This window comes from Sturnira hondurensis, unplaced genomic scaffold, assembly GCF_014824575.4.
Source record: "Sturnira hondurensis isolate 20B ecotype Veracruz unplaced genomic scaffold, ASM1482457v3 Scaffold0022910, whole genome shotgun sequence".
Classification (NCBI taxonomy): domain Eukaryota; kingdom Metazoa; phylum Chordata; class Mammalia; order Chiroptera; family Phyllostomidae; genus Sturnira; species Sturnira hondurensis.
Window position 1 is genome coordinate 11,718,477 of NW_028095541.1, and position 15,634 is coordinate 11,734,110.

At 46.5% G+C, this 15,634-nt stretch overlaps 1 protein-coding gene across 8 annotated transcripts in view; it reads left to right on the forward strand.

Moving 5' to 3' along the window:
* SVIL (supervillin) overlaps nt 1–12,776 on the forward strand; it is a 155,392-nt gene extending 142,616 nt beyond the window's left edge. For all 8 annotated transcript variants that reach the window (XM_037037053.1, XM_037037054.1, XM_037037049.1 and 5 more), the window contains 8 exons: nt 1,806–1,911; nt 2,545–2,752; nt 4,265–4,398; nt 6,252–6,407; nt 7,929–8,072; nt 9,569–9,693; nt 11,561–11,716; nt 11,815–12,776. In XM_037037053.1, coding sequence (XP_036892948.1) covers nt 1,806–1,911; nt 2,545–2,752; nt 4,265–4,398; nt 6,252–6,407; nt 7,929–8,072; nt 9,569–9,693; nt 11,561–11,716; nt 11,815–11,901 — 1,116 coding nt within the window. In that variant the 3' untranslated portion in view covers nt 11,902–12,776. The remainder of the gene's footprint in view (nt 1–1,805; nt 1,912–2,544; nt 2,753–4,264; nt 4,399–6,251; nt 6,408–7,928; nt 8,073–9,568; nt 9,694–11,560; nt 11,717–11,814) is intronic.
* The last annotated feature ends 2,858 nt before the right edge of the window (nt 12,777–15,634 follow it).

Here is a 15,634-nt window from a genome sequence, read left to right on the forward strand (position 1 = left end):
CAGCAGCCTCCCGTGGCCCAGCAGCACCTCAGGAGCGGCCCACACATCTCTCCAGCCTCGCCTGTTCTTGCCCAGGCCCCCGCCCCCGCCGGCTACTCCAGGCTTCTTGCTGCTCCTCAGACACACCTGTTCCGCCCACCTTTGCACTTCCCTGGATCCATGTAACTCTTACCACATATAATTCAGATTTAGGTTCCAAAGTGTTATTTTTTTAAATATTGTTTTTACACAATGAAGCTTACTTTTTAAGAAAGAGTTTATTTATATTTAGAGAGAAGGAGAAGGAGGAAGAAAGAGAGGGAGAGAAGCATCAATGTGTGGTTGGCTCTCACGTGGCCCCCACTGGGGACCATGTGCCCTGACTGGGAACTGAACCTGCGACCCTTTGGTTCACAGCCCATGCTCAATCCACTGAGCTACATGAGCCAGAGCCAGAGTGTTATTTTTTTCATAGCACTTCCCACTATGCAAAACGAAAGCTATGTAGTCGTTTCGTTTACTTATTTATTATCTGTGTTCATCCACACACATGAAAGAGACCACATCTGTCCTGGTCTTCATCATCATAATAGCCCCAGAGCCAGCATAATAATGGGCAGGTACTACTACCCCAAACCAAGATTTTGTCACCTTTTCAGTGTTCAGGTTGTCTGTGCCTCAGCTTCAATCCTTCAGTACCAGCAACCCAGAGCTGCCCCGGGAGTGTTTAGGAAACAGGACACCATGTACAGATATTTTTACTCTCTTGGATGAATAGTTGATGATAGCAGGAAGGGAGAGAACAGAAGAATTTTCCCCGAAAACAGAGTAACACTCGTCATCAGCCTTCCAGGTCTCTAAGGCCCCGTCCTCCTCTGCCGTGAACTGTGTTTACCGGTGGTTGTTAGTCACTGTAGCATTTTCATCTGTTCCTGATGGCAGGTCCTTTCTGTGCCCCTTTCTTTGGGTTTTTTTTTCTGCTCATGTGTGTGTGTGTGTGTGTGTGTGTGTGCACGTGTGCCCTCCAAATCATCTTCAGAGTTCTGAGCCTTAATCTCTCTAGTTGAAGCATTTCATTTTGTTGTCACGCCAACAGATGGAAAATCGCTTTAGGCATATAAAACACTGCCGAAAATGGCACTTAATTATGCAAAATGGGCCTTGAGATTGATAAACTAATTCATGGTGAGAAATGCTTCCTACCCGACTTCCAGCCTCAATAAATAACTTCCTCTTTAAGGGAAAATGTCTTGCCAAAGTGAGAGTGAGGTGACTCACCCCTAACGTCAGTCTTGGTGGGGTAGCTAACACCTGATGGAAGAGCCTGTGTCAGCAGCTTCGAGGGCCGCCTGTGGGTGGGGGCACAGACTCTGCCACTGGGCTCTTGGAAAGGTTACAGAAGAGGCAGTTCCTTCCCCCAGACTCACTGGGCAATTAATCATTCTCCCTGCTCGGAGGTGCACTTTATTAAAAATGTGCTTAAATCAATCAAGTGGTATCTGCACCGTGAAATACCATTTAAATATCAAAATCCACGTTTTAAAAAAATGTTCAACAACAGACTTCAAGTGAAAAAAATCAGGGTAGAAGGCAACACAAAACCACAATCCTATTTTTGTTTGGAAATATATAGATACCTGAAAAATACTTTGAAAGGAAAGCTATATGCTAGAATGTTGAAGCAGATCTCTTTAGATAATGGTACCATCACTGGCTTTGGCTTGTGTTTCTTGACCCATTTTCAGGTTTTCTGTGCAGGGATTAGAGTTCGGGTGCCTGTGGGACACTGGTGCGGGTTGCTTATGTGACTGTGTTTGCCTTGGAAGGTCCAGGTGCTCCAGGGCAAGGAGCCGCCCTGCTTTCTTCAGTGCTTCCAGGGCGGGATGGTGGTGCACTCCGGCCGGCGAGAAGAGGAGGAAGAAAATGCGCAGAGTGAGTCACTTTTACTGGTAGAGTTAGATTTTTGTTCCTCCCCTGGGAGGTATTTTTGTAGGTGTGGGGGTTATTAAGTGTCTCTTCATATGGCTGTGGCTTTACCACTGAAAGCCTTCTAATGTCTAATGTCTGACTCATGCAGCAGCTTTGGGGGATCTCACAATCCGCCCTCCTGTGGGGTGGGCCCGGGGTCCAGCATCGAGTGCTGGAGGCTGGCAGAGTCCTTCACCTTAATGGAATCGTCACAGTAACTCTGTCTCTTTTTAGGAGGGAAAAAAACCCAGTGGATCTTCTATTATTAATTACGAGATTTTTTCTTGGCCAGAACCAAAACAAAAACCGAAGGACCTTCGCTTTAGAGATCTTTAAAATATGCTGTTCTACGACTTACTTAGGCATTGATAAGTTTTGTGAAAATGATTTCTCTGCATCATGAACTGGGCATCCTGCTCCAAACTCTGAAAGGATTTGTGTTTGGGGCATCAGTCAGATGGCTGGCCGCAGGGCCTCAGGTTCCACCTTCCGTTCACGGTCTAGGAATGGTGTTTGCTGCTGACTGCTGAGCAGGGATTGGGCGGGCCTCCCAGTGCAGAACACCTCCTAACCCTGTGCCGCTGGTGCCCCCTGCAGGCGAGTGGAGGCTGTACTGTGTGCGAGGAGAAGTGCCTGTGGAAGGAAATTTGCTGGAGGTGGCCTGCCACTGTAGTAGCTTGAGGTCCAGGACATCCATGGTTGTCCTCAACGTAAATAAAGCCCTCATTTACCTGTGGCACGGATGCAAAGCCCAGGCCCACACGAAGGAGGTTGGAAGGACTGCAGCAAATAAAATCAAAGAACAGTGAGTGTTGCTGGTGTGAGGGCTTCTTCTGGAAGGGCTGCCTGTAGGGGGTGCAGGCTAAGGCCAGAGGGTGCCCAGGGCCCCTAGTGGACGTCCCAGAGTGTGTGCAGTGACCTCACCAAGGCTACTTATTACTGTGGTCAAGGCCTCTGACATTCCACGTAGATCTGACATGTCTCAGCCAAACGCCAGCTTGAGGGCTTCTCCCACCTTGAGGGTTTCCCTGCCTCATAAAAGGCAGAGTGAAGGTTGAGGGAAAGCACCCCAGCAAGTACTTTAATTTCTTCATAGATGTGACTCAGCCATTGAATCACAAGCCTAACATCCTTTGTAACTTAAACAGCAAATCTCAAATATCTTTCTGAAGTTCAGAGTTTTAATTTTGTCAGAACACTGGAATGTTAAAAAGCATTTAGCTAATGAAGATTTTGGTATAATATAAGTCATCTCCCGCCCCTTAGACAAGGACTGTGTTTTCATGTACTCGGAGGCAGCCCCCAACAGTGAGTTATTGGGCCCCTGGGGCGGTTCTCAGACCCCTCACAGCAGGCAAAGGGTTTTGTTCCTACCCGGCCGGTGCTGCCCTCGACCAGGTAGGCAGAGAAAGCATGCGGTGCTGCAGCAGGAAGTGAGGCCCTTGGGGATGGGCTGCACCGGCCAGGCCCCTGCCTGGAGGCCGCAGCCGGGCTCCCTCTTCCCAGCAGCCTGAGCAGTGCCAGCAGCCATAGAAATCCCAGTGTCCCGGTCATCCAGGAGGTGCCCAGCGTTTCCTCCTTAAGAACTGGGAGGGCCTAGGTGACATGTGTATAGTAAAAATGAGGAGTTTCCCAGGGCCACAGTGTACCGCCAAAGCACAGTCTGGTAAAATCCATTCTCTGGGCATCAGGACAGTGCAAAGTGGGCCTGCTTTCCCTGTGACTGCTCGAAACCCTAACGCTCAGAGAGAGAACAGAGAAGGAAAGGAAGGCAAGCGGCCTTTCAACATGTAGACAGCTGTGAAGCCTGATCTTTCATTTCCAACACTGTCCTGAGGGCCAGGGGGTGGGGCGGGATGATGACGTTCTTTGAGGCCTCCAAAGACGTTCATGGCCCATCGGATTTTTTACTTGGACCCTTGAGAAAAAAACAAAACAACAAAGAACTCATTCATTCAACAGAAATTCTCCAGCGCCTACTTGATGCCAAGCACAGATTTAGGGACTAGGGACTTGCCAGTGAGCGAACCAAAGTCTCTGTCTGCACAAAGGTTACGTTCCAGCGGGAGAGGACCAGGAATAGTAAATATGTCCATTATATATAAAAATGCATGTCATGTTCCTTACATATTATAAGTAGTTGTGCGTTGCTCTCTAAGGGCACAGCTAACCTCTTCACCACAGAGCACGTTTTTACTCATGAGCAAGAACTGTTTTAGTGAAAAAGTAGAGGAGAGAGGTTAACTCACCTGTAGGTTTAGCCGTGCCATCAGCACTTATTTGCACAGCCTGACAACAACGACTGGCGTCCATGCAGGTGCCCCCTGGAGGCAGGGCTGCACAGCAGCAGCAAAGTGACCATACATGAATGCGACGAAGGCTCCGAGCCCCTGGGATTCTGGGACGCACTGGGAAGGAGAGACAGGAAAGCCTACGACTGCATGCTCCAAGGTAAGCCCACACTCTGTCGCCGCTGGGCACTCATTGATTCAACACGCATTTATTGAGCATCTACTATGTACAGCACACAATGAATTAAACCTAGGCTAGGTCCTCATGGACCTACAACCCAGTAAGTCTAAAAAAATATGGGTGACTAATTATAACACCAAATAAAAATGTTATGTGTCATGAAAGAGGTAAAGGTAAAGGAGGTTGAAAGTTAAAAAGAAAAAAAAAACATTACTTCCACAAGGAAAAATCACACCCAGCCCCACAGAGACAAGGTGTTTACATGGAGCATTTACATGGAGCTGGAGGTAGGTATGACTTGAGAGAAGGGAGAAAGAAAAGAAGACTCTGGAAAACCAGATAAGCAGCGACACAGTGTGAACCTGTGGAACAAGGCGTTTTCAGTGCGGCCAGCTTCCTGGATGCAGGCAAGGAGTAGAGTTGCACTTAGAGAGTATATCGGTTCGTATTTAAATGCACAACATACTCAATGTACAGAGGTCGACTTCAGTGCAGACTAACATCAGAAGAAAAGCTAACAATTATTAAATAGCTTAGTGTGTGATTCAGACACTAAGCACCTGAAGGACATTAACCCATTTAATTCTTACAATCCAGCTCTGCGACTCCTGAAGCGCAGAGAAGTGAATCAGTCGAGTTTCCCAAGTTGGACAACAATGGGGGACACATAACCCCTCTATTATACAACCTCTCCATTTTTATAATTTTTATACAGTTCTTTCACATAATCAACATTAATGATGGAGACTCTTTAAAAATATGGAGAAGTTAAGAAAAGTCACTTATAACCATGTCTCTCAATGATAACCAGAATTAACATTTCTCTATGTTATATGTACATATATTTTTTAAATAAAATTTGGATAGCATTATATCTATTGTTTTATAACCTGGGTTTTTCTTTAATTTATTACGGACAACTTCTCGGGTTGTCAATATGTAGACTTTAATGGCTGTAGGGCATTCCATGAATAGTCTATAATTTATGACATTTTCTATATAACCTGTCTCTAACATTTGGAGACATGAGGTATTTCCATTTTTTCTATTATATAATGATACAGTTGTGAATAATTTTTAAAATAATGATCTGCATCCATTCCTAGTTAAGGTAAATTCCTAGATATGGAACTGTTGTGTTCAGCTAATAAAAGTCCTACAGTTCATATCCAAATCGCCAAGTGTATCAACAGAATGTTGGCGCAAGGTTCAGCGTCGCCAGCAGAATACAAAGGTGTGCATTTCCCAGCCTGTCACAACGTCCGAACATCGCCTTCTCCACCTTTGCCAGCGCTGCTGGGGGGAAATGCTCTCTAAGGACCATTCTCAATTAATGGCTTAAAATTAGGAGTACCATTAAATGCTTTCGACATGAATTTTTATTTGTATAAAAATTGTATTTTAGATATTTGCATTTCTCCTTCGATGAATGTTTTATTTGTGCCTTTTTATTTTGTGCCATTGCTTATCGAGATATTCATCTTTTCAGTATATTCCTTGATATACTAGAGATATTAGCAAGTTTCCTTATTTCCCATTTTTTCACTTACCTTTTCATTTTCTTTGTTGGTTTGGGTTTTTGTTTGTTTGGGATTTTTTTTTGCAAGGTAATTATTATTTTTATGTTGTCAGTGCCTAAATCTCTTCTCCTTTAATTACTTCTTTTGCAATTTTGATTAAAAAGAACTTCCCTGCCTCCATGCTCAGATATTCGCTACTATTTTTTATACTGGTTCTTTGATTATTTCTCGTTTTGTATGAATTCTCCAATCCCTCTGAAATTCCCTTTGGTGCATATTTTGTTTTTAGCTTTGTTCTCTTTTCTTTCCAAGATCCTGGAAATTTTAACTTCACACCCCGCCTGTTCATCCTCAGCAGTTCCTCTGGGGATTTCTCAGCCACAGAGTTCATGTACCCTGCCCGGGACCCCTCTGTGGTCAATGCCATGCCCTTCCTGCAGGAAGACCTGTACAGCGCACCACAGCCAGGTATGGCCCCCGAGGGCAGAGGTCGTGCTGGGCGGCAAAAGTACACCATCCAAAAAAGCTTTTTATTTCTCTTGTGCATTCACCAGGCAGTTCTTATTTGTCAAGTACACTGGCAGAACATTTTTTAAAATATTATTGCATTTGATCTTCACATCTATCCCAGAAGAAAAGGGGCGTCAACCTCACATCATAAGAAACTGAAGCTCCGTGACTTAAGTCACCCAAGCACATCTGTAGGAATAAGTTGAGCACAGCAGTGTCAGGCCTGGTGTGTCTGTTGCTGCCCCAGGCTTCCCTCAGTCTTCCTTCATTGTGGTCCACTGCTGTCTGCCCTGGTCCCGCCTTCCTATTTTCATTCCAGACGGAAGAAGGGGGTAGGGGGAAGAGCAGTGATGGCCTCGTCGCTCCCTTTCATCAGATAAAGCAAAAGTTTTCCCTGAAGCCCCCAGCAGACTCCTGCCGGCATTCCTTTGGCCAGAGCTCTGTCACATAGCCACTCCAGCTGCAGGGAGCCTGGAACAGCAAGTGGCCAGGGAGTAGGGCATTGGGAGTGTCTACAGAATTAGGCAAAGGACAGTACCTGCCATACCAAGGCTGCACAGCGGAGCCGTGGCCTCACCCAGGTCTTCTAATCCCAAGGTCGGGTCTGTTTCCCCTCCACCACCACCTGGAGACAGAACCTGTGTGCTCTTGTTCTGGTTGGGCCAGTCACAGTCCCTGGAGGCTGGGCTCTGTGTACAGACCCTCCTCACCTCCCTGAACTCAGTCTAAGGTTGGCGACCCCTCTCCCACAACAAGAGCCTGGAGCCACAGCCAGAACCTCACCTGTCACTGGCAGCCTAGGTCACCACCTTAAAAGCGCAGTGGGTACACGGGTCATACTGTGGGGTGTATTAGCAAGTATCTTTAAAGGGAAGCTGCTACCCACCCTCTTCATCCTGTGGCTCAGGATGAGTTACTAACCTCCACTTGGCTTTTCAAGTGTGTGGTTTTTACAGAACGCTGAAATGTATGCTAGGACCCAGGGCAAGCCGAGCTAAAGTGAGAGCCCCTTTACCACGTGGAGTGAGAGTAGGCTGGTGGTTTGATGACGAGAAAAGGTAAGGAGCATGATTTCTAGAGCCCATTCCTCTCTAAAAGAGCCATGGACCTCACAGCACCGGTGAAGCAGTTGTACATGGGCTTGAGTGTCAGGGAGGTGTAGGGCAAGCATGGCGACGCTCCAGTTTTTCATACATTTTAAAGATAATTGCCCCCCCCCCACTCAGCACCTTGAGGACACCTGTGGTTGAGGAAGGGCCATGGGAGAGGGAAGGAAGGAGGCCCACATCATCAGTGCCCCTCTCTCTGTCCTGATTTAATGTTCGAAGGACTCTCCCTTTCCCCCTGACTTTAACTGCCAGCGGGATTGTGCCCCTGACAAAGGCAGCCAGGGGGGAGGACATCTGTTAGATTTGGGGAGACATGACTGGCAGCATCCACGAAGAGGCCTGATTGTCTGGTCTGTCCTTGCCCTCACAGCACTTTTCCTGGTTGACAATCACCATGAGGTGTACCTCTGGCAAGGCTGGTGGCCCATCGAGAACAAGATCACGGGTTCCGCCCGCATTCGCTGGGCCTCCGACCGAAAGAGCGCCATGGAGACCGTGCTCCAGTACTGCCGGGGTGAGGCGTCTGCAGGGCTGGGCTGTCGGGCGGGCCCCAAACCCCCAGCACGGTGATGGCCAGCATCCTTGCAGAAGCTGGTGCCAGCAGCCCTCTGCAGGCCCTCTGCAGGGTCAGAGACTCTGCCCAGGCCTCCCTTCCACGCGTGCCAGCCAGCCTTGGCACAGCCTGGCGGGAGTGACAAAACCAATTTTCTCTTTAACTTTTGAGGCTTATTAATTTTCAGATTAGTGTATTGTCAGCTGCCAACATGAGCGGGATTTCATTTTTTTTCCTATTATGAAGCCATTTAATTTGTTACCCTGGAGGCTGAAGGCTGTCTCTTGAACTGCTGACCCTTGAACAGCAAGGTTTGAGCTGCGTGAGTCCAGTTATACACAGATTTTTTTCAGTAAATAATACAGTCAGCCCTCCATATCCGAGGGTTTCATATCCAGAGATTCAGCCAACTGCGGATCAACAAGTATTTTCAGTCTGCGGGCGGGAGTCTGAGGATGTGGAGGACCAACTGTGTGCGTCGTTCTACACACTCTATATAGGGGTATATAGCGGACTTGAGCGTCCACGGATGTTGGTGTCTGGCAGGGCAGGTGGGGGGGGGGCGGGGTCCTGGAATCAATACCCTGTGGATACCGATGGATGACTAAGTTTTGGGGGGAGTCCAAAGTTTGCACAGATTTTTTACTGCATGGGGTGTTGGTGCCCCTAAAACCCCATGTTGTTGAGGGTTGCCTATATTGTAGAACTCCCTGGACTGGTTAAAACCCTCTGCACTCAGGATTATCTCCCTGGGGGAGGCTGCGTGCACACAGTGTCCGCACACAGCCTCGCGCTGTCGGGCGTGGAGAGCTCCCCACAGACAGGAAAGCCAGTGGCCACCACTCATTACTATTTTTACCATGATACCATTAAGGAAAGATCTGTAGTCAGTTCATGGTTTTTATTGTGCTGTGCACCTAAAATTTATGGGCTTCTGTGTAAACTGAAGATGCCAGTAATTCATTTCTTATCTGAATTTTAAAGGTTTTATTAATAGTTTATGGTCACAAGGTGTACAACGGATTCTGTTCTTGAATATCTCTTTAGTAATAAAATAACTTGTTAAACTTCCCACCAAATGTTCAAGCTACAGTGGCTTATAAAATGCCATGTTAGCTGTTTAGTTCTCTTTGAACTTAACCTGCATCAGGAATATTTCTGCCAAGGAGTGCGGAAGGAAGGACGTGCCCCGCCCCCCGAGAAGCTTCCTCCCGACCAAGGCCTCAGACACATTTTGCAATGTTCTGAAAGGACAGAGTCAGGTGGATCACACGCAGTTTTATGCGAAGTCATATGCATAAAGTGAGCACTGTATAAACATCACCCAGGTGCTGTTATGAACTTTAAGCATGAAGTCTGGAGATCCAAAAAGAGAGGAATAGATTTCGAGGGAAGTCAGAGAAAGACAGGGTCTCTGAGGCTGGGTCTGCAGACACTCACCTTCTGTGTCACCACAGGAAAAAATATCAAGAAGCCGCCACCTAAATCTTACCTGATCCACGCGGGCCTGGAGCCCCTGACGTTCACTAACATGTTTCCCAGCTGGGAGCACAGAGAGGACATTGCTGAGATCACAGAGATGGTGAGCACGCCCCCTTCCTCTGACGGGGGATCCCCGCCTTCTGGACTCTGGGCGGCTTTTCCTGGGGGAATTGCATTTTCAGTGTGAGAACATGTCTTTTCAATTCCGATATGTTATTAACAAGTCTATCTAGAATGAGCATAGGAAGAGGAAAGGTCTAAGGAAGGAGAAATCCATTAAAGTATTTTGGTAATTTTCTACACATAGTACTCAGGTCCAAAAACTGAAAAGCAAAGGTGAATTTCATTACTTTGAAAATATTCATAAATAAAAGCCACTGCCTCCTCACTCTCAAGGCTCACATGAGGCACAGCAGAGCCCTCGTGTTTCAGACATTGGCCTTTGTTAAAGAAGACACAGATAACTCCGTGATGAATTAACCTGTGAGGATAACTCAATGAGCGAATGTTGTAAATCACTCCTGATAAGGCACTGCTCACTAAGTCATTAATATTCTCTTATGAGACCACCTGGTGTTACCACGAGGCATCTATCAGAATTACTGTTGCTAAAAAATATTATGGACTAGAATGTTATCATTTCCAACTGCACAGAAAAGAAGGAAGCTTCCTGCAACTATATAGAATTTCTTAATTTATGGGTTTTTCACGTTGGTAGGAATGGCCGTTCCAGGAGTGTTTTGGTTTGGTAATGGGTCTGTAGGTCTGTTCGTTTTGGTTTTCTCACTGAGGAGGAGAGCTGCTTTTAGTGGAGAGCAGGTAGAGAGGGCATGAGTGCATTTCATAGGAGGTCTGAATAAGTCTAAACAAGAAAAGTTTGCTGCTGTTTAACAATGGAAGGAGGCTGTTTCCTAGTGTGAGCATCACCACCAGCCCTATCCCTCTGTGGCCAGATGGACTTCACAGGCACAGGCAGGGCTCAGGCAGCCTGCTGTCCAACACCATCAGCAAGGGGGCTCTGTTCTCCATAGGGAAATATGTGATCCACGGGACTACAGAGCTCCAGGGAATGGGAGCACTGTTGCTGCGGTCTAAGTTCAAGGCTGTAAATCATGGCCACTCTGGATCCCTGGGGCTGGCGATGGGGCTGTATGCTGTCTTGTGCAGGCCCTCGGGCTTTCGGCCAGTGAACAGTTGGCTTCCCACGTCGACAAGTTGTAATAATAATGAACATTCACTGAGAGCTGACTCTGTGCCAGGCATGGCTCCAAGCACTTTACATTGATTTCTCCATCAATATTCATAACAGTCCATGAAGAATCATTGTATTATTGTCCCCATTTTACAGGCGAAGGAGCTGAGGCGCACAAACAGGAAGCAGCTCGCTCCAGGTCTCAGGCTCAGGCTGCCTCCGAAACCCACGTCTTGACAGCTAGTCTTCCACTGCATAGCGCTGCCCTGTTCACCATTCATTCCCCCACTCGCCCGCTAGGAAGGCAGCCAACCTGGATTCACGTTAACAGAGAATAATTTACCTGAATACATCCAAAAGCACACAGTGATTTTTTAAGAAAATTCTTGATTCAACCCCGGCATATTTCACATGCATTTTCTAATTGTCTTTAAATATTATCAAACGAACATCATTATTTGGATGTTTCTGGTGCTTAGACTTCAAATTTAGTAATCTTATGTCATAATTCCCTCATAGGGTAGTCCCTAAGCTTTCCTTCTGAGGCAGCCCAGGGGCAGGAGTTGCTGAACATTTAGGGATGAGATGGTACCTACAGTCCTGGGGCGAACTGGGGGGCTTTGAGCAATTCCTTTCCACTTTAGATCTCTGCTTCCCCCTGAGGGAGGGTCCCCAGGCTGAGGTGCTGATAGGACAGGGCTATGTATTTGCGGGTACAGGGCAGAATGTGTTCAGGTGTGGGACACTGTTCTTTCTGCCTCCTCCTCTTCTCTAGGACACAGAAGTCTCAAATCAGATCACCCTTGTGGAAGATGTGTTAACCAAGCTCTGTAAAACCATTTACCCACTGGCCGATCTTCTCGCCAGGCCACTGCCCGAGGGAGTTGACCCTCTAAAGCTTGAGATTTATCTCACTGATGAAGACTTCGAGGTAAGTGTTTCTTCAGGCGGTATAGCAATTACACCACACACTGGGCGGTGTGAGAGTCCTCTTACTCAGCCGCTGGGCTTTTCTCCCGATTCTTCCAGTTTGCACTAGACATGACGAGAGAGGAGTACAATGCACTGCCCGCCTGGAAGCAGGTGAACTTGAAGAAAGCGAAGGGTCTGTTCTGAGCGCAGAGATGCTGGCGAAACCTCGGTTGTCACTTTCAATGCCCTTGGACCAGGAAAATGGATATTTTTTGGACTGGTATTTTTAAAAATATTTTTTAATCGGAGTTTTCAAAACCTGAAGTTATTAGCTCTACTGCTTGTCCTGGAGTTGTGTATTTTGTAAATGTTTAAGAGAACTCTGCGGGAACGCGTTCCGCGATGCAGCAGGTGATGTCAATGAAAGTGCGGAGGCGCGCCTCCGCGGCGGTTCCTCGGCGGTTGCCGCTGCACGCCCTCCTGCTCCAGCTAAGCGTTGCCTATTTTTTTTTAAGCAGTTCTCTTTATAAAGTGTTATTTTGATAGTCTGTGGATTCGAAAATATATATATTTATATAAACACCATATAAATCAAATATGTATTTAACAAAGCGATATGTATTCATTCACTTTTAAGATTTTGGGGGGTGTCAAAATGATATTAAAAGGTAGAGGGAGTCGTTTCTACGGAATTAGCTCTGCCACCGTTGCGCGTGTTCACCGCGTTCAGAAGTGTCCTTTCAGCGTGAGGTCTCACTGTTCTGAGTGCTGCTTCCGGTGCTAAAAGGAACAGAACATGTGAACTTCCTGGCATGGAATCTGTGCGGATTCACCTTTCTACCTTAATGTCTCCCCAAAATGTATAGTGCCTTGTTTTTATGTACAGTTTGTATACATAAAAATTTGCCCTGCCTTTTTCGATGAGGGTTTGGAACATTATCCACGATTTTACTCTAAAACAATAGAAATAAAGAAACATCTCAATTTCTAATATCTGTTGTAAACATTAAACATGTCATCTTGTGATCTAGGACTCCAAAATAAAAGCTTCGGAATAAACACAGCAATTGATTCGTTCACATTGAATTCCAAGCATGTTCCTTTCTGAAAAAGAGTTTTTTGCAAATGTTAACCTAGTACCTGTATTTCACCATTAGGTAGTATGTGCTCTTTTCATTTAGTTTAGGGCAAAATTCTATACAAGGTCATAGGACTACATAGACAGATGGTAGTCAACTGATAAAATTCAAAATACTATGTTAAAGAAATATTTTTGTAAATCACCCTGTAACAGAATCTCTTTACCCTAAAACTGTATCTACATCTACAGTCTGACTATGTCGACCTCTCAAAATCAGGGTCTCAGTGCCTTTTAAAATATTGACTATGTAAGGGATTTAGAACACTTAAAGTGAGCCAGAAAGCTCCTCACAGGCTCAGAGGTTGTTCATATCCCAAGTCCATTGTCTGAACAGATTTTACAGGCCTAATGTAAGTTGTTACTGCCCCCCCCCCAACCTTGCTTTAATTTTAACCTATTGAATAATATTTGCCTTAAACATCCTCACATACTTGAGTACCTGCACTCTGGGATTGTAACTCCTTCCTGGTCCCACCACTTTATGACTATATGATATTGGGCAGTCACTGACTTTCCCACCACATTTTCTTTAAAAAATTAAAAAGAGAGTCAATACCAGCTCTCCTGCTGACATCATGGGGTTGATTCTTAGTGAGGATCAGGTGGAAGCTCCTTGAATACAGTCAAGTGGAAGTCCTTCCTAGGTACCTGCTGCTGCCATTTTTTATTGTAGCTGACCTAGGGGAGATGGGAGAGGAGGTTAAGGAATGGAGCCCCACACCTAGAAATTAGAGATTAAACGAAAACAAGTGGGACCTTCCAAAGACACAAATGGAGGAGGGGAAGGAGAGAGAGGAGCTCTGAGTGTGTGCCCCATGGGCCGTAAGCAAGGAGAAGCAGAGAAGGACTCCCAGAGCCAGCAGGGCCACCAGCAGAGTGTCCAAAGGGGAGGCAGGGCTGCCTGGGTCCGTTCAAAGAGGTGACCTGGATCCTTTCCCACATGGAAAGTGACTGGGCTGCTCTAAGAGCCTCCAGTGACGATCCTGCCAGAGATGAGAGATGAGTATCATCAGCGATGTTGAATTTTGTCATAGGAAGTGTGTATAAAGACCCCAATGACCTCTGCACTATCTGCAGTTTCAGGCATCCACCGCGGGTCTTCGAATGCGTTCCCCTTGGATAAGGGGCATTGTTATCTATGACATTTCCTGAAAAGACGAAGTCATTCAGAAAGAAAACAGATCATGGTGCTGGCAATGGAAATGGGAGTGAAGGCTGACTGCAAGTAACAAGAGGGAGCTTTCTAGGGAGATGGGAACTCTTCTAAAAGTAGATTATGGTAGTGTTGCCTGACTCTGTAAAAGTGCTAACATTTGTTGAGCTGTGCACTTACGGAGGCGTATTTTATGGCATGAGTGTTATACCTCAAGAAAGCTGTTTTAGAAAACAGTAACACTGATCTACGTGGAAAATGCCAACATTAGTCTTATGAAGATGTAAATTAGGATTTGAAAATCGTAGATCATACAACTGTTAAAGAAATAATTATCCAAGACACTTGTTAAGGCAGGGAGGCTGGCTTCACTCAGAGCCCCCACTGCAGGTGTGGGTGCCCCTGCAGTGAGGTGTGCTGGAGGGAGAGAGATCGGAACAGACGAGGAAAAGTGGGGAGTTATAGCCAGCAGGCAGGGAGAGGGGTGATCGGTGGGTGGAAAATCAGTCAGAAGAAGCATGCAGACCAAGGTAAAGTGGGACTTCTGCCTGCGGAAGAGCATGGGGCTCAGGCATCACCTGGGCAATGGCGGAGGATGAGGACCAGACAACAAGGGTGATCGGGTGTCAAGGGTGGGGACGTGGGCCTCACACAGTTGACAAGATTCTTGTTAAAAGAGGGCTTTTGGAGAACATGCCCAAGGACAGGGCCAAGTTGGGCTCAGAGGAGTCTCTGTCACCACTTCCCAAATACAAGTACTTCAATAATTCAATTTATGTTTTTCTAGGCTTTTCTTTACATGTATTAATGTGGAGATGTATGCTCATATATTTTTGAAGAGAAAAAAATTGAGTTTGTTCTTTAGTGTCTTAATTTTCCTGTAAACAGTAGGGCTCAGACAGGGGTTCTTGGGTGTCTATCTGTGTGTGTGTGAGGTTCTGAGGCCACAGAGGGTACAGCGTGGAGGCCAAATCACCAACCTCCCCCACCCCAGGGCCTGTCCACATTCCTCATTAAGTGAGCAGCATCACGCCCAGGCCCAGAAACAGGGGGAGGGCTGCGTTTTCACAGGCCTCCTTGATGCCAGACCCAGAGCAAAGGGCCAGAATTCCCAAGGCAGGCCCTGTGCAAAGCCGGGCAGTGAGTGTGCGTCCAGAGCACAGTAACAAGTCAGAGGTCAAGGTGATGGGTCAAATGCAAGTAATGGAAATTTGACTCTATTGGTCTGGCATTTGGCCCAAAGAAAACATCCTACTTTACTTTTAAAAACTAAATGCACAAAGGATGTCAGGGCTGCTTTAGATGACCTACATACAGTGGATGGACTCCACGGCACAGAGTGGAAAGACGGATTTGTGAGGGGAAAACACCAGAGGTTGTGTGCCTCTGATCAGTTCTGCAGATTTGCTGGAGTGTGGAGCTTGTATGGAAACCCCCCACAGGTTTCACCCTTCGCATGCACAGGGCATAGCGTTGATCCTGGAGGGCAAATGAGGAAGAAAGATGAACAGACCAGCACCCCTCATTTCTAATAATGGACTGGCCCTCTGTTGAGCTTTTGTGTCATGCCTCTGGCGAACACCACTGTAGCATCCATCCTGAAATGGTTATAGCAGGGCGTGCTAGCTCCATGAAGTAAACAA